Source organism: Perna viridis, chromosome 7, assembly GCF_037379345.1.
Source record: "Perna viridis isolate PV_CMFRI_1.1 ecotype Kerala chromosome 7, ASM3737934v1, whole genome shotgun sequence".
Classification (NCBI taxonomy): domain Eukaryota; kingdom Metazoa; phylum Mollusca; class Bivalvia; order Mytilida; family Mytilidae; genus Perna; species Perna viridis.
This window is the reverse complement of record NC_142451.1, coordinates 7,453,612-7,481,189: the sequence shown is the minus strand read 5'-3', so window position 1 is coordinate 7,481,189 and position 27,578 is coordinate 7,453,612. Positions and strand designations below refer to the sequence as shown.

Genomic DNA, 27,578 nt, shown 5'->3' with positions numbered 1-27,578 from the left:
ACGTTGCCGCTTGAGAGCCCACCTGATGAATTTCTGGCTACCTGAGTCATACAGTATTGCTAATTTTGTACAGAAGATCGATAAAACCCTCGTCGATATTGACAACAGAATGTACATTCAGTGAAAATGACTTTATTAGGTAATGTTTACGTAATCGGAAAACGAAAGTTGGCGTTGGAGAAACCTCATCGAAGCACGAAAATAAACTAAGTGTTCAGCTTAAAGTAGTGACAAAGGTTTTTGTATAGTAGATAACTCTTTCTGTAAACATGTACATGTATGACATGTAAAATTAATGAAATTTCTAAAATTCCAATGGTTTTCATTCATATCTCTAAATTAGTAAGCAAGAAGTTAACTTCAATTAAAATTCTTTTTACATCCCCACAACGCACTTGTTTACTTCTGGTTTAATAAGGTTTTGTATTTACATTACGTTATCATGGTAAAATTGTGTCAAGTTAAAAAAAACTGGTGATAAATACAGGAACCTGTATACTCGTCAATGAGAACAGTATACAGGTTCCTTTTATAAATGTGTTTTAATATGTGGTGAGTGTGAAACCTTAAATTTTTTTTATCTTATTTTTATATCAGATATAATCTCTTGTATTTTAATTTTGCAGTGCAATTCCAGATGTACAAGTACCTCGATACAGTATACTGCCAAGAACCCCCGGGAACTTTGATTTGAAGTCTCCGAGTACTCTTACATGTACGTGACATATTTTTGTAGTAAACCATAACAAAACTAAAGTTTCATTTGAGGAGCTACATTATAGTTGCTGGATTATTATTGGATTATACTCAATTGCAACATGTGAGTACAGCTGGCGAAGCAGGACATGCTTCTCCATCCGAAGCACCTGATGTCACTTGGTTTTTATATGGGCGTTCATTTTGTAATGCTTTTGCTTTTTGTGTGACGCCGTTTTACTTATCTCTACTTTTTATGTGTATTTTTATTCGGTTCGCTACATTGTGTGTGCAGATCGTCTCTGTTTCGTGTGTTAAGGCCATGTTTTTGGATTTTGGTTTGTTTGAATCATCCCATTGCTGACGTTTCGGTATTTCATTGTCGATATTTACTACGCCTTGACACCATTCAACTTTGCAAAAATCGAAATTCATTGTGTCTATATCCGGCAATATAAATGTTTTGACTTCCAAAACTAATGCTAAAAATAATGCTAATTTTCTAACTCTGAAGAAAGCTTTAGAGTCAGTCGATTTCACAAAGAAAAAAATCGTAGGAGTGTAAAATTAAGAATTTTTGTGAAAACCACTACTAGCCTATATAAATATCGCTACATGCGAGAAATGTCGTTATTAAAGGGGAAAAAAACATCCATAATCCCAAGGATTTCTATATTTAACTTTTTGATAATCCATATCACTGCAAAATATGTGATAATTTCAAATATTCAAGCAATGATCCTTTTATTGTATTGCAGTTGCAAGAAACTTATTTTAAACAGTTTTTGTAGATATGTCATGATTTTGAAGCTTTGTTGCACTAAGTACAGTATGGGAATATATAGCACGCTTTCTACGGGAAAACTCGTAAACTCGTGCAATACAAAATTCTACTCCGGATGATATTCCCAGGTATATGTATTCATGCAAAAACCTTTTATTGTACCTTTGTATAGCAATATATTTTAGTTTTGTTTATAATGACTTTTTGTCACGGTAACGTCACAAATTTTAATCATATTTGCACTAGTGCAATAACGGTATGGAAAGTTATTGCACACTGAAATGGTATTGTATTGCTTTCTTTTGGGAAATTATACTCCTTTAATTGATCATTCCATATTTGAATAAATGAGATGGTCATGCGCGTAGGTTTTATTGTTATTGTTGTTTGTTTCCGGTTCATATTCTTTATACTAAATAATTTGTAAATAATATGCAAGGGACCATTACTGCCCAACAACTTTTCTTCTCATTCTGTCTAAGGCTGTTATTTGAAATCCTCTTTTTGTAGCTGAAAACAAATAAAACTTATCTTATAGGTGTGACCGGACAGGAACAACCACATCAAAGTATACTTTGAAATTGCAAAATAAAAATTAATCGAAAGATTCATTAAAAACGATATTGTTAAAAACCCGTGTAAAAACCAACATCTCTATAATAATATAAGCACAATATGTACAAAAATATAGAACCCACTATTTCACTGAGATCTAGTTTTAAAAGCCCCGATGCTCAGCACTAAGCCCATCTTCGTGTATATATATATAAGTACTGCAGTGGAATGGAAAGGCCTTTGTAGAGCTCATTTGTAATGATGTACTCAGTTCAAAAGTTTCTAATGAAAAAACTAATTTGTAAAATTGGAGAAAAAAAAGCGAAAATTCAGAAATGTCCTACTTTTTTCACAGTTAGACGAGAACATTTGGTAGAAACATACTAAGTTGCGGTGAGTTGAAATGACTTTAGTTTTAATTAAGTTAATATATATATCGAATAGGATTCCTGACGAAACCTATTTGTGACGTTAAAGAATTTTCCGAAAAATCCTTCCAATTCTACGACCAAGAATAGATGTACATGTTGCTATAACACTAGGTGAATTATTCTTAAATTAGATGCCACGTTGAATCTGGACATACCAAAGAGTGTGCCCGTGTAGCCCCACCAGTCCCAGCAACCATTAGGGTTCGTCAAACCTGTGGGTTGGACCTGGGGGTAAAGTATGATTATATTGTTTGCTTCACCAACCTCGTTGTACCCTGCGTGTGAGACATACTCATCATTTATATAATGCCTGGAAGAAACAAGATTGGACCGAGATTTAAGAAAGGGTAACACATCGATTTTCACGAGAGGGCGAGGATCACATATTCCTTAATTTTTGTCTTTTGCTCTAATATCAAATATGAGTTTTCCCCGGAGAGAGTGAATGATTAAACAATATCCAACATATACATCTAAAACACTATTTTCCAATGCGACATGAGATTGTATCTTCTCTCTCTTTTACATACATACGTATGCATGATATATATATATATATATATATATATATATATATATATTTATGTATATCAAGTTCAATTTAACTCCCCAACTTGCCCCAAAATAAATAAAAATCAACAAAATGGGCTGTATATCATGCTTTTGTTTTTAATTATGCTCTTACAGGTTGGAGGCAAAATTATTAGAAATTACGAAATTTTTCATAGGACAATGACATCTTTTACATAAAGGTGGTATTCAAATAAAAAAAATAATTGAATGTGTAAATGCACATTGTAATAACTTTGTCTTTGTATGTCTTACAAAGGCAAAACACAATTTAACCTACATGTCTTAAAGTATATGACTGTGCTTTAGATAGTACATGATTTTAAAGAAAGATGCGTTCAGATACGTGTTTGGATTATGTACTTAAAATATAAAACACAAACTAACCTTCCTTGCATACAACCGTGAAGTGCAATATGTAATTTGCATCCTGTAAATTAAAGAATTTAAATGGAAAAGGATTCTGCTTCTGCATGTCGGGTACTATGCATACTGTACCACGAATCGCGACACTGCATAAATTTAGAATGCAGTCGCCCATTGTTTTATAAACACAGATGTACATCCCAGCTATGTCCTTACATATTCATTTATGTCTGTTATTTTGGCTACATTTAAATAAATGATTTGCTTCTGAAATGTTTGATTACTAATTCTAGATATTTTTAACGGCCCTTGCGGTACACGTACATTTTGAAGAATTCGTCCCTATAGTTTAATTGTTTCATATTTTTGTCGTATTGTGAATGGTTGAATTTCATGGTCGGATAGACAGGTATATATTTCAAGCTTCAATAACCGTCTTTTTTTGCACTTTACAGTTAACAAAACCCCACCAGAGTTATCTCGCTTTTATCAAGCCTATTGGAAGTGATAAATAGGAACTATCACGAGTCAGGCATACTCCACCAAAGCTAGAGGCTGTCAAGCACTTTTTTCTGACTTGATGCCACCATATAGAGGAACAGAATTCCAGTCTTACTTTGTAGAAGTAGGGTCAGGTGCATGATGAAAAACGTACACGTAACTGTACAGCACTAGTTGTTTAGCAAATAGTTCGTGCGTCCTTTAGGCACTACATATTTATTACTGAGATAAGGCTGGGATTTCCCATGCGACATAAGTCAATGAATAAATTGGAAAAAAATATAAATAAATTTGTCAGCTGTTTTTTTTTTAAATATTCATATACACTAGGTCAAATTCCATAGATATAATAGGATATACCGTTCAGAGCCCCGTGCAGGTCCGGGTGTCAAAAGAATAGGCCTGCAGCAGCACTAAGCTTGTCGTAAAAGGCGACTAAATAGTGCTCAGACCCCTAGCCGGGGGTAGGGCACTCTGCCCACAGAGCAACTGGGTTGTGTGCCCCAAGTGGTGGAATGGGGTACCCCTGGCGTGTTACATGCTGTGGTTGTCAGGCTATAATACGGAAAACCTGACTGCAAATCATAGTGGTGTACCGTGTTGGGAAAGATGCCACGTTCCTTGCACGTTAAAGAACCCTACTGTGGTATTCTCCCGGAGTAGGAACCATAGGGCTCCGCCATAGAAGGCTAAATTGCCCGACCCTATCCACCTCTCCCTATTTCCAGTGGCAATCAAAATTTGTCGACCCCATTATCCTTATGTCCCATCCCATTTTTAATTTCATCATCATTTCATGTTCATTGTATTATCCACTTCATGTTCATTGCCTGAAGATAGCTGAAATATTGCTGCTCGGGCGTTTAACCCCAAAAATCAATGAATCATGTAACGTTCAGAATAACTTAAACCGGACACAGTTTTGAAGACAAAAAATCTCAGTATCCCTGCCTTTTCGGTGATATAACAAATTGCTACCCGATAGATCCTAATTTTAACCAGAACTAGAATTGTATTTTAATGTGCTAGCCAACGAAAATTACAAAAGTGATAAACTCAAGAAAATATGATTAAAATGAATAGTTATAAAGGAAAGTCTGTATAACAAATGACAAACAATATCGAGAAAAAAACGGAATGTTTGGATCCACCGCAACAGTACTGTCTTGGAACAGGCTTTTCCGATGGAAATTGTCGGTTAAACCAGGTTTTATATCCGTGGCATGTCTCGTTTCCATCACGGTTAACTATTTCCGGTACATTAAACACAAACGCCGAAGCTGGCAGCATAAAATTGCAACCGGTCAAAATTGACAAAATTAGTAGTCAAAATAGTACAGAGAGAAAATATGTACAATAAAAAGCGAACAATTATAAATACAACTAAAATACAAGTTCAACAAAGAGGACATTTATTTCAAAATAAATCGTTAACTTTATTGGGAAGATACGTCAAATTCAAGACGAAAATGATAAAGATGCAAATTAAAAATACAGAAAATATATTTGTTGACACTATAAAAATTCAGATATATAATACGTATGAATTAAGTATGGCATGTTATCCAATATTTCAACTAGTCATCACGTGATCTCATATATTCCGATTGCTATGCTACGATCGATGAGCGAACTTCACGCACTAATCCGGGGCAGTTAGAAGTAGTGAGCTCGCGTACAAATTTTATCTTAAAACCTTTTATATGGTACACGTGTAACTTGTCTCCTGGCCTGGTTGCCACATGGATTTAATTAAATTTGAGACAAAACTAATTTAACCATTCTATGTGTTACTTCTATGAATAGACAGATTGTCTTTCCATGTTCATATATTATGATGTGAGGGTTATACATTCTTACTTGTTTGTTTATCTGCGCAACGGGATGGAATGTACACATAACCTGTGGTATCAAAACTGTAAGTGGCTGGTATCGAGAGGTGGAAAAATTCGGACTGATCAAATGTCTTCAACTGGGGAAGCAGAAAATGTGACGACAATGTTGACGGCTTCATTATTTTTTTCAAAAAGGAAGCATTGTGTTTAATATAGATTGAACAGTTTACAGTTTTTTTTTCTTCAGATCCTTGGGTTGCAAGTTTTCGTCTATCCAGCACTTAGGGCTAGTTTCAACTTGTACAAATGCATCACCTATTTTATATTACCCTTTACAAAACGCTACACATTATCTACTAAACAATTTGAAGTATATGAAATGAAGAATGACACATCTTTAAAAAAATAAACATAGGGTGTGTAAGTCTCGTTCTGGTTTCCTTATCTTTACCGGAATTTCTGACGAAGAATGTATTGAAAACCGAAGACCGGTCTGCAATTAATTGTTTACTTCCGGGTACTCGAAACGCTATATAACAATGCAAAATCTTCTATTTTATGTTTTTTCTTAACACTGAACTCAACGCTCTCTAAATGACTTATCTCCATGCATTTGAATGGTAGACTAGGACCCATCCTCGTGAAATCACAGGGTCACATTGACGAGACTTACATACCCTATTGAAACACTTAATACATGGTTCTTACCTTCCCAGCCAACTGAACTCCAGTTTGAGGTCTCTATAAAAGCATGAAAATAGCAGTTGGATATATAAAACCATGCATTGTAGCAATAAAATATTCAAGTTAAACAAAAAATACAACGTGGATAAAATTCATCATTCATTAAGGCCAAAAAAAAGGTCAAATGTGTATGAATTTTCACTACACACAGGACTTACTCCCTTTATCACATATGCAGCCCGACAAGCACGGGGGCTTTCTCGTACTATCAAATATACTGCCCGACTATTATACTACTAGTCGGGCGGAATATTTGATAGTGGGAGCAAACCCTTGTGCATCATGAGAAAAAAACACTGACCAAACATTGTAAAAAATATGATAATTCTATTCACATATAATTTAATTTTATTTGTAACGAGCTTTCCAATTGGTTGGTTCTCTTTGAGCAAACTACTTGCTTTGGTACTATGACGTCATTAACGTTGATCGGTGATTTTATTTTGCATATTTCCTGTTCGAAAAATTAGATTTCTTTCTTGATTAATACAGGGAAAGGTTTTATGGTACGGTAGGGTATATGTGCCAAATATTTGTGTGTTATTTCCCAGTTTTCTTTTTTTCTTTCGTCTACCCCGGACTTGACTTTTTATGAGTAACAGGGCGGATGTATCTAGAAAAGGAGAGGATCCTTACCCTGCCGATGCACCTGGTCCATGCTCCCAGTCCCAGCGGAGTAGTTTAGTTGCTCATTTATTCTGTACATGTACGTATGATTTGTGTTTTTTTATGTTCTTTGTTGTGTCTGTCCGTTTTCCATGTCTGGTTTTTGTCCCTGGATTACATTCGTTTGATTTCCCTTAGAATCTTGATTCCCTTGATTAGTCTTTCCATGTATGCGAGTCAAAAGTAACGTCCAAGTACGTCATTTCTACGTTTCACGAGTTAAAAGAAACAAAGAAATAACACACATGCAGACATGGCACATACACGTACTATTGCAAGTATTACACTACTTTGTAGTTTCACACCTTAACCTACTTTAGGGAGTTTTTGTGCAAGTCATGTAATCATCCATTTCGAGTTCGAGTTGATGAGAAATTCAACTCGAACGGTTACTTGAACTGTAACTCAAACTCGATGATAAACCACACCTGAGTATTACATTAAGGAAGCTCAAAAACTAACATTAGAGTAAGTTTGCATATCAATTTTGTTTTTATCACTTTCTTCTCTGTGAAAAATGATTCTGTTACTTAATTTTAAAGTATAATTTTATCCATTTATCCGTGATATCCTGAGTTATAACTATTGGAAAAAGTTATTATCATGAATTCTCGGGGTCGGTACATCGACTTCTACGTTCTTATTTTTCATAAAAACATACCTTGAGATCTCCATAGATCCAGTTCAGCAAATCAAAAGCAGCATTATAACCACAATTATTCAGATAATTTGATGATGACAAGATATTGCATGCTCCTCCATAGTTTTCGGTAGGCTAAAATTATCTTATTTGTAGACCTCATGTAGCATCATAAAACAAATTCATCATAATATAAAACAGAACCGTATTTGTTGTATCGTGAACGCTGAGAGTATCTTTTACAAGTGGTAAATTTTCCGAAGGTGACCTAAATGATCTACAAGCGATATGTACATGTATATGGGATTAACCCAGTGGTGTTAACCCTACCCGTAATTTAAAGTTATGGAAACTCAAGTTCAAAAACGAACGATTCTTCTCGAGTTTGCATATTATCAGAAGAAATGTTTTTCATAATTTGGTAAAAGCCTATGGTCTACTCCGTCTCGACAGAAATTCTGATGAAGAAAAAACTGGCTGCACGATTGTTCGAAATAGCATTCATTTTCATGATAGAATATATCAAAAGGTCAAGTTACAAATTGAAGCAACACTTACACTAATACACTTAAAATCAAACGATTGCCCCTACAGCAAAGAATGTTTCATTGAAAGGCATACATGAGGGATACTTACATGTATGACATTCTTATAGAAAATCAAAAATTGTAGTAATTCGATTGTTGTTTACAAGTTATTTGGGCCATTAGAGTATGTGCGTTCTTTGTAAATCGTACTTTTCAGTATAACGATAAAAAATGTACGCCTTTGGCTTCCGTTGTCTCAAAGATGATGAATCTACATGTAGTTTGGATAATGTACATGTGTAAAGTTTTAATTGAATTACTTATTTAATGTTTAAGAAATCGAAGATTCGAAATTGAAATGCAAAAATATTTCGGATATCTAAAGGTTTGACTTGATTTTTTGACACGTATTTAGTGTTTGTTGCTTGCCCCAAGTGATTAGGATATTTCTCTTACCATGCAGTGTTCCGCGTTCATCCCGAAGACCGTTTTAACATTAGAATGTAGGGTGAAGTGGTTATAAAAACTTTCTATCTTCGGACCATTACCTTTAAATATCAATATCGAAAATCATTGTACATGCATGTATAAAAGAGTGAATCAGTGCCTACAAACCGAGAACCACGCACTAGACTTGTTGGTTAGGATTAGGCTTGGGTTAAGTTTACTCCTACATCGTGAGAGGTTGGAATTCCGTTCCTCTACACTCTCCAGAAAAGAGTTAGTGGAAAATCATTAATCTGTGCTATCTTCTTTTGGTCCTTCAAGATTATTATCAGAATATAATAGCATTAAAACCTATGATTTTTCAACACTGTATAGTTCTATTCCCCGTACTCAATTGAAATCCCGACTTAAAAGCATTATACATCGTTTTCTCCAAAAAATGATGGTACCCTTAGATACAAATTCAAAACATATATATATCTTTGTAGAGATTTCTCATACTTTGTAAAATATGATTCCAAATCATCTTTCAAATATACAGAAGATGTTTTTAAAATGCTTGAAATTTTGATCGACGACATATTTGTCCAATGTGGTGGACGCGATTTTCGGCATTCCAATGGGAACAAATTGTGCTCCTCTACTTGCTGACCTATTCCTTCACTCTTGTGAGCCTGATTTTATTGATGATATGATCCAAAAAAGAACACCGTTTTGCTAGATCCTTTAATCTCAGTTTCCAGCACCTGCCTATGAAGATTTCATATCACAACTCATACCTTATGCCAGAGCTTGCCGTAACTACGCAGGCTTTTTGTATCGTGCTATACTTCTTACAATTAGGACTTAGGAAAAGGGTTATGTTGGCATCACTACAAAAGTTTTGTGGTCGTCATCATGAACTCGTGGATCGTTATGATGTATCCATCTGCACCATGAAAACTGATATGTTCAACATGTCACATTTTTCCTTTCCTCTTTCTTCTACCCCGGATTTGAATTTTTATGACCGACTCGGCGGGTGTTTCCAGAAAAGCAGAGCACGCTTACTTTACCGGTGCACCTGGTCCATGCTCCCAGGTATTAGTGGAGTCCGAGTTGCTCATTTACTTTTGTTACTTTGTGTGTATTATTTTAGTTTCTCTAAGTTCTTTGTTGTGTTTGTCTGTTTTCCATGTCTGTTCTTTGTCCCTGGATTACATTCTTTTTGATTTCCGCTAGAACTTTGGTTCCCTTGATTACCTCTCCATACCCCAACCTCTAACTTCTGAGCGCCATATTACATACCGCTCGTTCCAACGTTCTTTGAAGTTGCAACTATAGTAAAATATTTACCATTTAAAACATTTTATACAGTTTCTTTACCCTAACACGGGTAAAGGTGACTAAACTGAAGAACAAATGACCTACCTGATGAGAAAATCCAGTAATCCTGGAAATCCTTTGTAAAAGCAGTTTAAATGAACTTCACATTTGGTTATCAGCATTTTGAATTGGTATTTCCGGTTGATAAAATTACGGATTTTGTTTTTCGGAACGAAAATATCAAATTAACCTTTTTGCCTTGTCAACTTTAAGTTCGTTTTGTCAAATATATATTGTATTCCGTACAATTAGTGACCTTATTCAAAATTGCTGCTCACTTTGATAACTGTCTTCATTACAAATGTTTTCTAGGTATTTAACAAAACATTTAGGATTGTTATTGCTTGATTTCCAGTGGATTAAACTTCTTTAATGTAAATAAAAGACTTTAAATATTTTAAATCACATGCTTAGCTTATTCACATTTGCAGTAGCTTTGAACATGTCAGATGCTAGAGGTTAGGATGGTCAGAAAATAGCTTGCCAAACAACCTCTAGCACTGCTGTAGTAGGGTTAAGTTTTGTGTTTCAGGTTTAGTCCTTTTTTTTTCTTTGTTTGTTTTATCTATATATATTGTCCTTGTTCTGGCATTATGGATGTCAGTAAAGTATACAAAGAGACGCATACAATGGGTAAATTGGAAAACGTTTGTATTCTTTATCTAACACAACAATCAAAAACTGATCCTAGAAAATCAATCAGTTGTCAGAGAACTGAGGTTACTATTAGGGAGGAACCTATACATTTGCTTAATTATGCTACAATAGCTGTAGATTGTAAATACACTATATGGACAATAATCACCATTTTCTACAAACAAATTCTCACCTGGATTGACAACAGAGTCAGATGATCCAGAGAAAATGTAAACTTTGTCATGTTTCATATGGTATGTAGAATCAACATTGCCAAAAAGGGCACCAGAACTAGTAAGTAGAGTAAAGGTGTTGATTGACTCGACGCTAGGAGTTTTCATACAGGCTACCGAGCCAGCTATAGATCCACCAGAACAGGAAAATGGAACTGGAAAAAACAATAATTACACCCTTGCTTTGTTTGTAAAAGTTGCAGTTTCGCTGTAATGTTCAAAAAGTAACAAAAATGAAATGAAAAGCTCCTAATGATTCGGTGGTTCGCGATCCTTAACATCCTCCAAACACGATCAAGCTGTTAGTACTTGACTTACAAAAATGTACACGCTCATTCCCAGCCACTGTTCAATGCCATTGATAATATATTCAATCGAAAAATTGTTCCGTATTGCCGATTACTCTATATTTTCATTTTGTTTCTCTCGTTTCTCTTGCTGTAATTCCTTTTTTCTCTTTAATATTGGGATTCTTATATTACTTTGTATGTATTTTGTATAAAATTACTGCGGATTTCCCGTCATGTGATCTGATGTGCAAATTGTAAGAACGGTTACAGTCGGAACTTCTCGGCCATTTCCGTTACACCAGTTTCTTCTTAAAATATTTGCCGGAATTGACTTTTTATGAGCAACTCGGCGGGTGTTTCTAGAAAAGCAGAGGACGCTTACCCTACCGGTGCACCTGGTCCATGCTCCCAGTTTTTAGTGGAGTCCTAGTTGCTCATTTACTTTTGTTACTTTGTATGTATGATTTTAGTTACTTTATGTTTTTTTGTTGTGAATGTCTGTTTTCCATGTCTGGTCTTTCTCCCTGGATTACGTTCTTTTGATTACAGCTATAACCTTGGTTCCCTTGATTACTCTCTCATCCACCAGATGACGCTTAAGGTTTAGAAGTATTAAAGAACACTCTTCCATAAATTTTGCACGAAGCTAAGAGCTAAAAAAAGCTATGGTAAAAATTCAACCAGTTACAGTAAGCTATAATTTTAGGATAGGATCTGACAAATTCAGGACTCAGACTGATTCATCTATCTAGTGTCTCCGCGGTTTTTCTTCTGTGTAACGAGAAAGACTGAGGATGTTATTGTCTAAGTGTGTATTTTTGGTGTTTCTTCTCCAGTTGTCAGCAAAGAGCAGGCCGGAATCCAGATATTGCTTACCTTTTGGGTTACTATAAATAGGGGGATTCCACGTCTATTCTTTTGCACATTTTCAACAAAAGATATGATGCAACACCAGATAGCACTCCCTTTCTGTTCCGTCAAAGAAATTGCGTACACGTGCATGAATTTTTTTTTTTTGTTTTTTTTTGTTTTTGTTTTTTTTTGTTTTTTGTTTTTTTTTTTAATTTCTCACCTCCAGCTATCATCCCCACGCCCATGATATCTGCAGAATGTGTCACGTGCATTTGTGATGCCATGGCAGCACCAGACGATATTCCTGAGATTGAAACTTTGCTTCTGTCCACATTGTAAGTTCCTGTGGAAACAAAAACGTCATATTTGTTCATATATTTTTTAAGGCTCAAACATTTTCCTGTGCATGGATATATACTGTGGATTAGTAACTTGTTCCAATTGTAAGTCAGACTTGCCCAGTGTATTTGTTACATTTTTAATCAAATTGATTTTGTTCTCCATTTATTCAAATGAGGACATAAGAAAACGCCTTTATGCCAAACGCTTAATATATCCAAACTTATTTGATGATTAAAACTTTACCATTTAAAAACAAGAATTGCTGATGGATTATGATGTTTATCAGGAGCGCATGGTGGATTTTAGGTCAGGGTGTAAATAGACTTACATATAAAGGCCGGACGAAGCGCAGTACATGTATACATGTACGCTTCTAATTTTAAGTGGAGCGTACGACGGGTTCGTGTCAAATGAATTCGCGCCCTTTTTAGTATATTGACAAAGGAGCGACTGTTAAGCAATATAATCTGGTATATAAATATTGATATTTAGTGCTTTTAGTGAAAAATGCAAATGTTACATTGTACATTCTGAATTCATCAAAAGTACTAACCCAAATTTTCCGGTTTTCCAAGGCTAGCTCCGAATAGAATAAGAATCAGGAGATCTGGAACCAATAGTATATTCATGTTTATCAGTTTACTAAATGGGTTTATCTCTCAGAACTACAATGTTGATTACATTTGGTCACAACATAATGTTATACATGTGTGTGTTGATTTCGTAAATACAAATGTACAAGTTTGAATACAATGTGAAAAATTAGACTAAGTCCCTAAACATTCAAACCCCAAACCCCATTAATGTAAAGTAGAAATGTACTGGAACAACAAACACATCATAAAATTTACTCAATATTACATCCAACTTCAGAACATATCAAAGAATAATTCAATGCCAAGACAATCAAAGCTACCATCATTAGAAATAATCGGTCATTACAATTCCAGTAGACTGAGTTTGCAGTACAGTCGTTAAGTACAAAATAAGCAATATTGAGTAATGGAAAACTAAAAAACGACTGGGATGCAATCAGGGGAGTCATTTATTTCTGTGAAAACAAGGTTCAAAGAAAGACAATTGTTTGAAAATCATATCATATTTTAAGAGTAGTTGATAAATCCATCGAATACTCTGCTTTTTAGACTATTTATATTTCCATAAAAAACTGGGTCGGCAACACCATATCTTTAATTACGAATCTGTAAGTTTTTTAACAATGAAAAAATTTAGTAAATACTTTTACAAGTTTAATTTGTGGTGTAAGTTCATTACAATAAAACCATTTTTCCTTTAGTCTCAAAAGTAAAAACGAAATTCGAATCTGACTACAAACACACAAACAACAAACAGCACGTCGAAACTAGGATGACAATATGTACTGTTGTATTTAAAGAAACAAGCGTCGTGTCTGGAAGCATACTAGAGAATACATCTAGAAAGAGGGAGTGCTTTATTGAGGAAGTCGTGCCTCGTACAGGTCCGGGTGTACGTTAAGCTTGCCGTAAAAGGCCACAAAATAGTGCTCAGAAACCTAGCCGGGGGCTAGGCGCTCTGTCCACAGAGCAACTGGGATGTGTACCCAAGGTGGTGGAATGGGATACCCCTAGTGTGTTACATGCTGGGGTTATCAGGCTATCATACGGAAAACCTGACCGCAAACCATAGTGGTGCACCGTTTTGGGAAATATGTCACGTTCCTCGCACGTTAAAGAACCCTGCTGTGGTATTCGATAGGAGTAGGAACCTCTGCGCTTCGCCACAGGAGGCTAAATTGCCCGACCCTACCCATCCCTCCCTTCTTTTATGGCAATCAAAATTTGTCGACCCTATTATCCTTGTGTCCCATCCCTTTTTTCTTTAATCATCATCACTTCATGTTCATTTTATCATCCCTTTCATGTTCATCGCCTGAATATAGCTGAAATATTGCTGCAAACGAACAAGGAAGTCGTTGTTGAAACCTTGCACGTTACGTTCATAGACTTCATGAGGTGGATGTTGTTTAGTCAAACCACAACATATAAACCTATTCGTTACATTTTTTTTTATTTAGCTGTAATTAATTAATTAATTTTATTAATTCATTTAAGTCATACAATTGATACAAGGTCTAATAGTGTAAACATACTGAAGTAACAACTGGAGCTCCTTAACTGTGACGTAGATTTGTTTGTTTGTTGGAGTTTAACGTCCGAGCAGCAATATTTCAGCTATATTCAGACGATGAACATGAAATTGATGATACAATGAACATGAAATGATGATGAAATGAAAAAGGGATGGGACACAAGGATAATGGGGTCAATAATTTTTGATTGCCACTGGAAATAGGGAGAGGTGGGTAGGGTCGGGCAATTTAGCCTCCTGTGGCGGAGCCCTATAATGCCTACTCCGGGAGAATACCACAGTAGGGTTCTTTAACGTGCGAGGAACGTGGCATCTTTCCGGTGCACCACTATGGTTTGCGGTCAGGTTTTCTGTATTATAGCCTGACAACCCCAGCATGTAACATGCCAGGGGTACCCCATTCCACCACCTGGGGCACACATCCCAGTTGCTCTGTGGGCAGAGCGCCCTAGCCCCTGGCTAGGGTTCTGAGCACTGTTTAGTCGCCTTTTACGACAAGCTTAGCGCTGCTGCAGGCCTATTCTGTTATCACCCGGACCTGCACGGGGCACTGTGACGTAGAATTGATCAGTGCGCGTCCAGAGGATTCCCCTATGTTAGTAAATATATAATGTTAATTTTTTGTAAAATTTTGGAAAAAATGAGCTATAATAGCCTGGAACAAACCTTTTTTCAAAATTCCTTAATCTCCCCTATATTGAATAAGGTTTTGACAGTAGATCCATGGTTGTTGGTTCATTAAACTTTTGCACTCCTGTAAATTCTGAACGGAAAAAGAAAGCCTTAGGTATTACAAACCTATCAGTTCAAAATGACTACAAGTACTTCTGTCTTAATACCGACGACCAATTCCGACGGCGTACTCGGTCTCCTCAAGATAGCCAAACTTTTCTACTGCAATAACAAACTGCCTTATACAAAACAAGTAAAATTAAGAATATTTTATTCTCAAGAAAGTCTTTAATAGTCGGGTATTATTTTATTTGCGTTTGTGTTAATGTAACTTATTTTTTGTTTTGTTTTCTATGTTTTACCCTTTATTCGCAATTTAGATATGCATGTTCCCGAGTTAATGAGATAAGATTAAACCTATAATTGATCTGGTATATTAATTACCTCTTTTAATTAAATATTCATACATGTACATGTACCAGCAACAACGCTTGTGGATTATATGATATGTTGGAATAATATATATCGTAATTATAATTCAATTATTATCTTAAATACATGTATCTGAATCAGAATTAGCGAAATAATGAATTTAATCATATCGGGACTAAATACCGAGGTATCAAAACATAGGGACCATTAAGAGAAATCAGAATCCAACGACATTGAACAGGAAAAAGAGATCAAGACAACAGAACGATGACATGTAAAATGAAGAAAAGAAAAATAAAGAAAAACAATACAGCACTCACACAAAAATACAACAAAAAACTTAATCACGTGTAATATCACACTTCATTTTGATAACAAGTACAATATACATATACTTGTTATATAATAATATTTTCAATTTCTGTGTGTGTGTGTGTGTGTGTGTGTGTGTGTTATACACTTCGATTACACGTTACATTATTACATGTACATGTATCAACAAGTATTTCGTTTATTTTAGATTTGACTTATACTTGTTATAATGATATTTCTTTAAATAATAAATGTTTGAATACACTACATGTACATATACAGATGTGTGTTGAGTCGTTTTGTCATTGCCCGAGTAGATCCGTAAAATTCATATATTGGAATAATGAAAAATACTTTTAAATTACTTTATATACTTGAATGTTTAAAAAGGAGACAGTTTCGTGATAAAATATTAAATATTTATTGCCAACGCTTGAGGAACATATATATAATGCATTAAACACTAGGTTTTGCGTATTTTATTTTAATTTCAATTTCATTTTTACGGAGTGTAATATAATCGTCTATACTATCACCCAGGTTTATCTCAGATAACTTTGACCACTAACATGAATTTTAGCGTAATTAAACAAAATGTTAAATGATAATATTCTAAAATTAATATATATTAAATCAGATTAAAGAATTTTTATTATTTTTTTTTTCATTTAATACAATAAAAAACGTAATACTTCCCGACTTTGCCATTATAGTTTTTAAATATATGGATAAAGAAATCCGGAGGTACAGATGCCAGTAAGTGACAATAATCTAAGCTGATTTACAGCCATAACGAGGAGAACATTTAGACAAAATTACATAAGACACTTAAATGTCATCAATGTTAGGCACTTCAAACGTGTTAAAATTCTCATAAAACCGATTTCACAAAATAAAAGAAAATAGATAAAATAAATAAAATGATACAACACTAGTAATTAAATGTAACAGTTTACAAAGAGGGGGTGTGTGTGACAACTTAATTATATCTATGAAGTTGTGTCGATACACACTATAAAGATGTAATTTTGGAAAGACGGTCGTTAAATCCCAAGTCTTCGACGTCAATATATCATACCCGTTAATGTTTATCTCAAGTCTATAAGACTTGGTTTGTAGATTGTACAAGGTTTATGGCACTTCGAGGGGTTATTCATTCAAACAAGCCATATCTGCTTTATTTAGCTTGTCAGAACACATTCCTGAACTTTGATAAAACAATAGGGTGTCGTATTACCGTTCCTATTACAACAAGCGTCCAGTACGCGTAATTAAAATGCATTATATCCATGCGTGTGATTGCAAATAATTTAGATAGCAGGACTTTCTAATGCCGCGACACGATTGGGTATAATAAATTTTAAACAGATGACTTCATTTGCAAACTTGATCCAGAATTTAAGGCGCGACGCCTTTGTTTTAAAGGACAAAGTTGAGCTGTGATAGCTTTGACAGGACATACCAGTACCGGGGACTGAAACAGCCCGTGTGATGATTCGAAATCAGCAGGAGGACATAAGGTAAGCTGAGCATAATTTGTCTATATTGACTTTCAAAGTTTCTTCTAGTCCCTCCTGGATATGCAAAATAACTTTGCTTAATCCAGGGCTTAACAGAAACTTACATTTATAATATAAAATTCACTTCTGGCTACAGTATATTTGATAATGCTACATATTCCTTTATTCTTCTGATAAAGTTAAGAGCTAAAATGAAAGAAACTGTAAGCAAAATATATTTTTACAATTTAAAATAATATGGATGATGTACTTTACCGGGAACAATACAATGTGATAGATTAACAAGATAAAATTTGATAACTGAAGAGATCATTTCTTTTTTCTTTATATATATATAAAACAATATTTGTTTTCTGGTGTAATTATTTGTAATACCTGGTTTTATTTAGGAGTATACACCAAACGACGAGTTTTTTGTCTCTAAAGTATAAAATATTATAAATCATTGTTTTGTTTTACACGTTTTTATAGGCAATGATAATAAATATATGTAGGAATGTAAATCCAATCTCACATGTTTTATGAATAGTTAAAATCCATCCAGCTTCTCATCTAATTTTAAGGTTGTAGGAAGAAAATGCAATACATTGCCTAGTATTTGCAGACATCAAGGATGTATTTAAGTATTAATGAGAGACTTGTACCAGTTGTATACAGATCTCTAAAACTGATCATATTTTTCTCTCCCTTGGACTGCCTTAAATGTTTGTGTCGTAACCTCAATATCTTTATAGTTTCTTTAAGATCCAGTCAATAATTTGATCATAAAAAATGATAAAATTTCAATTTCAACATTTTCAAGTGCATTTAATGGGTAGAAATAATCGTGTCAAGGCAATAAAATATTTTCAAAGTCCTAAGATAAAAGTTTGATTCATGATCTAACACTATTCATGTGCGAGTACATGTAAAGATTTATATGTACATGTACATGTACGCGTACTAGGAAAAACCTTGCAGGAACTTTTTAAAACATTTTATTTTATAATTGCCATGTGACATCGAGGAAATTATTACTTTTCCTTGAGACCCCATCTGCGTAAACGAGTAAGATATGTGGTCGCTTCGTCAATTTTATATTAAGGGAAGGACAACACACCACCCTAAAACAGAAATATTGCACATCTTTACAGTTATTATAATTTCACAGTATACCTGTAATTATAAAAAAAATCCCGTTCTTTTCTGCAAGTCATCTATTATGAATACCATTGAAGGCCGTGGAAATCTTACCACTCCTTTATCTATTATTTTCTTAAATCTTTAAAATACTGAAAATATAGTATGTTTATTGATAAAAAAAAAATAGTCTGATTGTGTGTGCGCGAGTGTGTACGTTCTTTTTTTTGGGGGGAGGGGGGGTCTAATATCCTAGTACACGCCTGACACACGAACCGGTAATACTGTATAAACGCGTGTTTGACATTTATGTTGTAATTCTGTTATTACAACAACTGTACAATGAAATGCATTTGGAAATTAATTCATATATATTTATATTATTAAATATAAACCATTTTCTTATTTGTCAATAGTAAATGTATATATATATTTTATACATTAACTACGACTGAAATTAAAGGGGATTTTTTTTCTGGACGGCGTTACTACCAAAATGCGTCTATGCACTAGAGTGCACCTCATCCCAATGCAGGAGACCATCACTATGAACTTTGGCATTTTTCAAATAATTTGTGTGTAATTGTTCTATGCATAAAATAGGCGTTGTCTAAATGTTATATCAACACGTTCAATTAACCGGGATATTTATCAACACCAAAACTTGATGGATTGTTTGTAGGTTTAGAGGTCGGTGTTGGTGATTTAATTAGTTGTTCCTGATGCGGCTTTGGAAATCTGAAGTCACTTGGTACTAGGATGGGATGTGATTCTATCTCTAAGGAGTGAACAAGATGAAAGTGGGATTGCATTATCTTATTTTGAACCACTCGAAGACTCGATAATAATTTTTTTTCTCACATTAATGAATGAAAATGACAAATGAAAATTTCCCAAACGAAAAGTAAATGATACTTTTAAACTATCACATTTTCATGAAGAATTGTATTTTCATGACATTTTTTTCTGAAGGAAATCATTATCTTAAATATAAATGAGCGATTACCCACTTGACCTGGACGAAAATATTTTAATGGCTTCACATACATGTACCTGTACTTTGCTTTGAAGTTTTCACGATGAACATCTACAATTTAATTGGTTTGGGATTGTGGAAGTTTGTATTATTTAATTGGTTTGTCGTGTGACTTCTTTATACCACCGCTAAACAACTGCGGTCGTATAATGATATCAAACAAACCTGGGTATAAGTTTATAGATCTTTATGATGTTATATCACAAGATGCCATTCCACAGAAAGATGCCTGGGGCTTAGGAAAAAAAGGACCACAAAAGGGCCAGAAACAAGCATTGGTATAATGTTCGAACCAAACTCGAGTTAATGTGTATGAACTTATTTAAAATAGTGTCATATGGTGTTATACCACAAAAGGAGGCATCAATCAGGTATTAGGGGCCATAAAACAAGCATTTTCATTATATCCATATGTTGATTGTACAAATTTTACATATACTTTTATCAACATCAGCCGAAAATACATACATTATAGAAAAAGTTATTATTAGGAAAAACTGTTACCTTTGGTTCGAGATTGAGGGAGGATATCAGAATTCTCAGATCTCTTCTAACAATCAAAACATAAACATTAAGATCAATATTTACAAAATGAAATAATATCCAAAAGAACAATTTTATGCTAATACTAATCCCTTCCTGATTTTAAGACAACCAATGATAAATTATATTTGAAAACTATTACGATGCTACTGAAAAGCGAATCGCTTTGACACAGGAAAAAGAATTTGACCAGAATCTCAGTAGCTCTTTTTTTGCCCTTTATTTTTCAATATGCACAGCCCCAAAAAACAATCCGTCTTTCTTTGGGAATATGGCACCTTCGCCACAATTTGGAAGAAATTTCACACAAGTTTTTATCTGTACATGAGGAAAATGCTTGTTTCTAGAACATCGTACCTTATCAGTTCAAAACTTGCCCCAACTGTTCAAGATTCAACATGTGCGTTCTGTGAGGCATTTTGTTATTCTTTGGATACCAGTCAAGTACCAAATGAGTAATTGTTTCCGAATTAACTGTATCAAAATTCGACCACAGATTCATTAGTCACAGGGTATAAGTTTCATACAATGAAAGATCAAACACAATGTAACGGACAATTCAAAATTAATTATCGTTTGACAAAAGAAGAAAGTTTATTAATTTTACACCACGTGATCGTCTCATTATTGTGATCAAGGCGTTCATGTTTACATTAATTTCGATAAGGAAATCGGTTACCTCTTTTATCTTTTGACTTTTTGCCATAATACATTCTGGATAACATCATTGAATATAAATGAGCCGGAAATACTCTTTTCTTGCAAAATTCTGTAATTAAAAAAATATTTATCACTTATAGATAAAATGTTGACACATTTATGTGACTTTTTGTGTCATAAATTTTTATATCTTTTTTTGTTGTTGTCTATTCGTTGATATATCGTTAATCCTTCAGAGTTCATGTTGCACTTACCTACATGTACGTACCTATGCTCGATGTGAAATTGCATGATTTACTTGTGATAAACTGCAGTTCCCTACAAGTGTCACATTAATTGCCTGTATATTCGTCCAACCGTCTGCACTTTGTAATCGAAACTCTCCCTAAAATGTGCAGTGGAATATGATGAAACTAATTAGTGCAAGTAGTGTACTCTTTAAAATTTGTATATTTAGCAATATATAGGGTGCATATACTTTGTGATTTCGTCATTTGATTTTACCGGGGTTTGGCTGGGTTCAAGGTTTTAATACTGACTACCTTTTGTTGCAATTTGTGTTAATTTAGTTTATCCAATCCACGAGGTTTTCACCATGAGATCTAGTCCAGCTCATTGTTTCATTTTAAGTTCTGCTTCCCACCTTCCATTTCGAATTTTATCTTCCATTGATTACAGTCGTGAAATGACATGATTGCTTTTTTTTCTTTAAATGTGTTTTTAGTATACATGTATATATGTGTTGTATGTCCGTTGTGTATATATGACTGGTACAGTTGTTTATCGTTTCAGAACCCGCATTGTACAAAACACATTAAAGATTGTCCAGGATCGTTGTATTGGTACCTCGCCGGAAATGATCGCTGTATGTGTTTTCTTTATCGAAATCACACCGGAAATGATAAAGACTTTATCATTTAGAAAATAGACTCGACCTTACGATGAAGGGAGCATTCAGTGACCGTCTGAAATTAAGAACTGTCATGGAGTTGCTCTCTTTATTGAAGGCCAAAAAATCAACACTGCACATGTGACGTGTTTTCTGTTTGTGCTTACCCTACCGGTGCACCTGGTTCATGCTCTCAGTTTTCAGTGGAGTTCGAGTTGCTGATTTGCTTCTGTTACTTTGTATGTATGCTTTTAGTGACTTTAATATGTTCTTTGTTGTGTATGTCTGTTTTCAATGTCTGGTCTTTGTCCCTGGATTACATTCTTTCGATTACCGCTATAACCTTGGTTCCCTTGATTACTGTCAAAATCACCACACCGACCATCTGGCACAATTTATTAAAATGGAAGAGGTGAGGTTCATTCCCTTGTATGTAAACTTTGCATTTGTCTAGTCTAAGAGGAAGTTCTAATCTTTGTGTAATTTGTTACCCAGAGGTCCAAATGTTGCTCTTTGAGCCCTGTTGCCCTTTAATCCAGACCAGTATCTAACGAAGTGTCGGATTAAAAATCATATTATGCTACTCCTGAACACTATAGTAACAGTATACAGAACCTGAAAACACCCTTTGTCCTGATAAACAAAGTTTTCGTAACACTAGTGTTATACAATTTCGCATACTGGTTTCAACGTGACTACAAGATAATGTAACAGTATATAAGATTAAATGGTGTCTCACAAGAAGAAGAAGATACAAATAAAGCCATGCTTGTGCTACTTGTTTCCTTAGGACTTGTGTATTCTGCTTGCTGTCAAGTGATTAGACCTGGAGGATGTCCTGCTACAACTACCCAAACAACGTTGAACCTACAACAAGTAAGCAAAAAATATTCAAGTACCCAATATACTTGTTTAATTCTCATTACATTGAATCGTTTTCACGTTAATAAGGATTAAGCGCCAGAATCGGTAAGAATCAACCAGAGGCTTACACCCTACATGTATATGTACACGTACCACTCTAAAGCCGTAACAAAGCAATGTGAACTATCTATAACCGAAATAATTAAAAGTAAAATTCAACTATTGTAAGTTTTGGGTTCTTTGTCCGTATAGTCACATATACTCGTCATTTTCTTAGACTAGCTAGGACGTCGTTTTGCGATATTGCCTGCACATTGCCTGCACATTTGGTTCTATTTTGATATCTAAATTAGTCACTCATTTAGCTAGTCAGAATTTACTTAAAGATTCGATCAGCTAATCTTTACAAGTATTTAATTACTTAAAAATTAATAAAATTTAGAATGAATTTTACCACGTTCAATGCTCTCAGACTCTCATTTGATAAAAGTTATATTCATTCGTGTAGTATTTAGGTGACTGGTATGAAATCTACAAATTTTGGGCTATATTCGAGGTTGGACAAAAATGCGTACAAGCCAATTACCAACTTAAAGATGATGGTCACGTCCGGGTTAATAATTCCGGAATCAGGTAAGAGTCACTATCACTTATTATACCCACTAACGAATTTCGTATGTAGATTTCATCATGCCTTTTGGTCTGTTTGTTCGTCCGTCCGTTTGTCTGCCCTTGTGTCTTAACTCTTTTCTAAGCCGCTTGCAACATTATGAAACTTTGTTGGATGTAATATAACTATATGGAGATATCCATACTGTTAGGAATTTATGTTTGGACAGAAATTGTAGAATGCTGTTGAACTTATGCGTTTTTCCGCAAAATTTGGTCTTTTGCGTTGTCTCGCAAATTGCTGGAAACTCAATGGTGTTAGATTACCGTATGAAAATGTGCATATTGCCAGGAAATTACATGTATGTTTAGACAAAAATTGTATAAATGACAACTGTTGTACTTAAGCGTTTTCAGCAAAAACATGGTCTCAGGCGTTGTCCGCAACTCCTCCTAAACGACTAACTGGATTGTTATTATTAGATTATTTAATAGTTTTTCAACGAGAGGCAGTTTCTCGCGCTTATCTCGTCGAGTGGCTTCGCCGCGAGACGAGATGAGCATAAGAAACTCCCGCGAGTTGAAAAAAATATTTGATAATCTGTATATCGCTGTTTTGCTGAAGTATAAGATATTAGTTGTCTTTTATTTTTATTTTCCTGACCTAAATATGTAAGTTTTATAAGCGCTACAAAGTATCGGGACTATTTTTCGGCGGCGTGCTACGTGACGTCACGTATGTTGTGCAGTTTTGATATAGATCATTTGAAAAAAAAATTGGTTAACTATGACGCTCGTGTTTAAAATTGTAGAATAATTTAGGGATTTATTCATTCTTATCGGGTAAGTTATTGTATTTAATCGTTTTCCATTATAGACTGAAAAATAATACCACAAATTAGCTATTATTTCATACACAGTAAACAAACAGACGGTTATTTAGATCGTCAAGTATTCCTACGCTGTTGCTTGTATGTCACGCGAGGACATAGAAACTTGCGATAATTTTCATTCTCACTCTACTGGCGTGAGATTAAAAATGATCGTATAGCTAGATCAAATGGATTTTAAACAAAATAACGATAATAAACTTAATGGGGGCTCTAAATTACCATAATTGTAAGGAAATTATGTTTGAACAAAAATTGAAGAAATGATGACCGTTGGAAGTTACGAATTACGTCAACAAAAAATAGTACTACTTGTTGTTTGGATACGGGTGTTTTAAACTTACGTGGTCAGATCAAGTTGCAGGCGCGGATCCAAGGACTGGCGTACCGGGCGTACGCACTCCTTTTAAATCGGTAAGAACAAAATTTTTCACCACAAGTTTCAACCAATGATATTTTTTGCCTTGCTTTGCACGGCATTTAATTCAATTAACGCCCCCCCCCAAATAAAAAAAAATTTTTTTAAAAATCAAATCCTGGACCCGTCCCTGAGTTGCGCCGTGTAAAGCATTCTTTTTATTATTTACTTGAATATCTGTGCACCGATAAGTTTCATCATGATATATACACCGTTTTGCTAATATTCACATTTTATTTTCGTTTACTTAATTCTGACTACTTTATATTGTATTTTACCTCAATGCCTTGAAATGGAAATGATACAATTATTTCGGAAGCTAGGGCAACTAGCTTTTTACATAATGTAACTACTGGATGGATTTTCTGTATTTCTGATTTTCTGTAGGAAAATTAGGTGTCATAATTTTCATCAATTTTTATGAAACAGAACTAGAACCATGGAATTAGAAATGTGTTCAATCATTATTTTGAGGAAATGTCAGCTTGAATCCAGAATAGTGTCCAATAAGCTTGACGGATTCTGGTACAATTTACATCAGTTCTTGCCAGAATTGAAGATAGTTAAATCTCCCGGGTGATAAGTATTTTAGTACCTCTCGGAGTCAAATGGCTTCGGATTAGAAAAAAATCAATCAGTCGATACAACATTATGCAAAAAATAAGACATGACTGATTTTATTGTTCTTTTGTATTAATTTTAGATTTGGAAAGCCTGTGAATGCTATTGGTGACCTCTATAGACCAGACCAAAATAAACCTGCTGGCCTCAAAGTTCGTTTCGCTGACAGTAAGTTAATTCTTATAATTTTATACATACTCTAAATACATATACAAATGTATTATATTACTATCTACATATGTATGATTGTCCGGGGCGCAGCGGCCTGTACGACTGGTACCGTACCAATATATATTGTTTGTGCGGCATGCCGTACCTAAAATTATTGTCAAAAAATTAGAAAGAGACAAGTTACAATTTCAAACTTATCAATCGAGATGTTTAAAGTAACAAACAACACCGCTGAAAAGATAGTATTAAATATTACAGGATGTATCGAAAAGTTTTGAACAAAAGTCCATTGAATCACCTATTCTTCAAAATTTAAAGCTTTCGTTAATATCAACTGCTGAGGTCTTGGCATGAAACATATAAAAAAAGATATGAATTTTGTCTATATTAATTTTTATACCCCCGCAAACGAAGTATGGGGGTATATGTACATAGTTTTCACTCGGTCTGTCTGTCGGTCTGTTGGAACATATTATTTTCTTAGCTGCTTAAAGCAGTGTTATGCATCTTTGTTGAATGTAATACACTGCATTACCACATGGAGATGTGCATGTTGTCAGGAATTTAGGTTTAAAGTTAATTTTTGGCATATTCTCTTATTATGTTATAGTACTGATTGTGTTTATAAATGGCAGCAATATTGTGTGTCAAAAGTGCATGTATATGATAATGTAACTGACAAATTCTTCTAAATATCCTTACGATTCGTCTTTTTTATCTATGCCTTTCCTTGGTGGATTTTTTTTTCAGATGCCCCCTACGGAGACTACTGGGTTCTGGACACAGACTATAAAAACTATACGCTGATATATTCTTGTGGACCTTTCCTCGGACCTCTTGGACACGTGGAACTGGCATGGATTTTGAGTAGACACAGAACATTGGATCAAACCATTGTAGATAAACTTTTTGGCAAAGCACGAGCTTTTGGAATCGACACAGGACACTTCTCAAAAACAGATCAAAATTCCTGTTAAATATTTACTTCTACGATACTCAATTATATCTATCGTTCGTCTTAAAATGTGATACTTTTATACCAATAAAATGTTGTTATTAATCGTAGTAATTTTGGTTTGTCGTATTATGCTTATTTTAAAGAGTAATCAAGGGAACCAATGTTACAACGGTAATCAAAAGAATGCAATCCAGTGACAAAGAACAGACATGGAAAACAGACACACACAACAAAGAACACAAAGCAACTAAAATGATACATACAAAGTATGACAAAAGCAAACGAGCAACTCGGACTCCACCAAAAAACCGGAAGCATGGACCAGCTGCACCGGTAGGATAAGCGTCCTCTGCTTTTCTAGAAACATCCCCGAGTTGCTAAAAAAAAAAGTCAAGTCCGGGGTAGTCGAAAGAGTTGTTTTTATGATTGATTGATTTATTCCATTTCGTCCATGGGTGGACATAGGGCGAGTACAGTTTCTCTCCATTCGCTTCGGTTTTGGGCGATGGTGTTACAATTCTTCCACGTTAGTCCTACTCTCTTCAGTTCAGAGTTCAAACCCCTCCTCTAGGTGTTCTTTGTTTTTATACCACTGCATAAAAGTGGCGATCGTATGTTGTATGGCGGTGTCGTCGTCTGACCCTACTGTTTTAGATTAAAGGGACAAAAAGGGTAAAATAGGTGTTATATTTAAACCCACGTAGAATGTTTGTGTTACTTCCTATTTTGATTTTTATTGTGTTCCTTATTTACTTCTGGTAAACAAATGTATTAGCTGATTTGATGCGTTATGAACCGTTTTCAAGTTATAAGGCGTCAAAGGGACCACATCCCCGAAAACTGTTTTTTTTTTTTTCATTTTTTGGTCCGGTTTCAATTTTTTTTAATGGATTCCTTATGACAATCCCTGCTTGCATTTTTCAGTCAGACTTCAGATATCTCTTACAGGTCGAGTTATAAGGGATCAGATAGTGCAGAGTTTTCGAATTATAATGGACCAAAACCCTAAAAGAGTAATCAAGGGAACCAATATTCTAGCGGAAATAAAAAAGAATATAATCCAGGGACAAAGACCAGACATGGAAAACAGACGAACACAACAAAGAACACAAACAAACTAAAATAATAAATGCAAAGTAAAAAAGGAAATGAGCAACTCGGACTCCACTAAAAAGGGGAGCATCGGCCAGGTGCACCGGTAGGGTAAGCATCCTCTGCTTTTCTAGAAACACCCACCGAGTTGCCCATAAAAAG

The 27,578-nt window shown here is 34.6% G+C and overlaps 2 protein-coding genes and 1 long non-coding RNA gene across 9 annotated transcripts; 2 read left to right on the top strand and 1 right to left on the bottom strand.

Moving 5' to 3' along the window:
- The first annotated feature begins 1 nt into the window (after nucleotide 1).
- Nucleotides 2-4,193, top strand: LOC148611147 (uncharacterized). 3 transcript variants are annotated; one of them, XR_015924068.1, is made up of 4 exons: nucleotides 2-139; nucleotides 627-820; nucleotides 2,391-2,428; nucleotides 3,858-4,193. It is a non-coding gene; the product is annotated as an uncharacterized LOC148611147 (long non-coding RNA). The 3 variants fall into 3 exon arrangements; XR_015924067.1 differs by having other exon boundaries at nucleotides 627-1,608; XR_015924066.1 differs by lacking the exons at nucleotides 2,391-2,428; nucleotides 3,858-4,193 and having other exon boundaries at nucleotides 627-1,843.
- Nucleotides 1,837-13,166, bottom strand: LOC148611146 (uncharacterized). 2 transcript variants are annotated; one of them, XM_088591328.1, is made up of 10 exons: nucleotides 13,034-13,166; nucleotides 12,359-12,481; nucleotides 10,957-11,151; nucleotides 8,772-8,863; nucleotides 7,810-7,923; nucleotides 6,447-6,479; nucleotides 5,764-5,875; nucleotides 3,424-3,466; nucleotides 2,622-2,776; nucleotides 1,837-1,990 (listed from the first exon to the last, which is right to left on the bottom strand). In XM_088591328.1, exons 1-10 carry the CDS (start codon nucleotides 13,107-13,109, stop codon nucleotides 1,926-1,928), a joined length of 1,008 nt encoding a protein of 335 aa, XP_088447454.1. In that variant the 5' UTR covers nucleotides 13,110-13,166; the 3' UTR covers nucleotides 1,837-1,925. The 2 variants fall into 2 exon arrangements, with proteins under 2 accessions (XP_088447454.1, XP_088447455.1); XM_088591329.1 differs by lacking the exon at nucleotides 2,622-2,776.
- Nucleotides 13,167-17,317: 4,151 nt separating this feature from the next.
- On the top strand, nucleotides 17,318-26,431 carry LOC148611145 (apolipoprotein D-like). 4 transcript variants are annotated; one of them, XM_088591324.1, is made up of 6 exons: nucleotides 17,318-17,546; nucleotides 21,697-21,769; nucleotides 22,584-22,669; nucleotides 23,173-23,290; nucleotides 25,278-25,363; nucleotides 26,117-26,431. In XM_088591324.1, the coding sequence occupies exons 3-6, from the start codon at nucleotides 22,627-22,629 to the stop codon at nucleotides 26,341-26,343; spliced, it is 474 nt and encodes a 157-aa protein (XP_088447450.1). In that variant the 5' UTR covers nucleotides 17,318-17,546; nucleotides 21,697-21,769; nucleotides 22,584-22,626; the 3' UTR covers nucleotides 26,344-26,431. The 4 variants fall into 4 exon arrangements, with proteins under 4 accessions (XP_088447450.1, XP_088447452.1, XP_088447451.1 ...); XM_088591326.1 differs by lacking the exon at nucleotides 21,697-21,769; XM_088591325.1 differs by lacking the exons at nucleotides 17,318-17,546; nucleotides 21,697-21,769 and having other exon boundaries at nucleotides 21,782-22,669.
- Nucleotides 26,432-27,578: the final 1,147 nt, after the last annotated feature.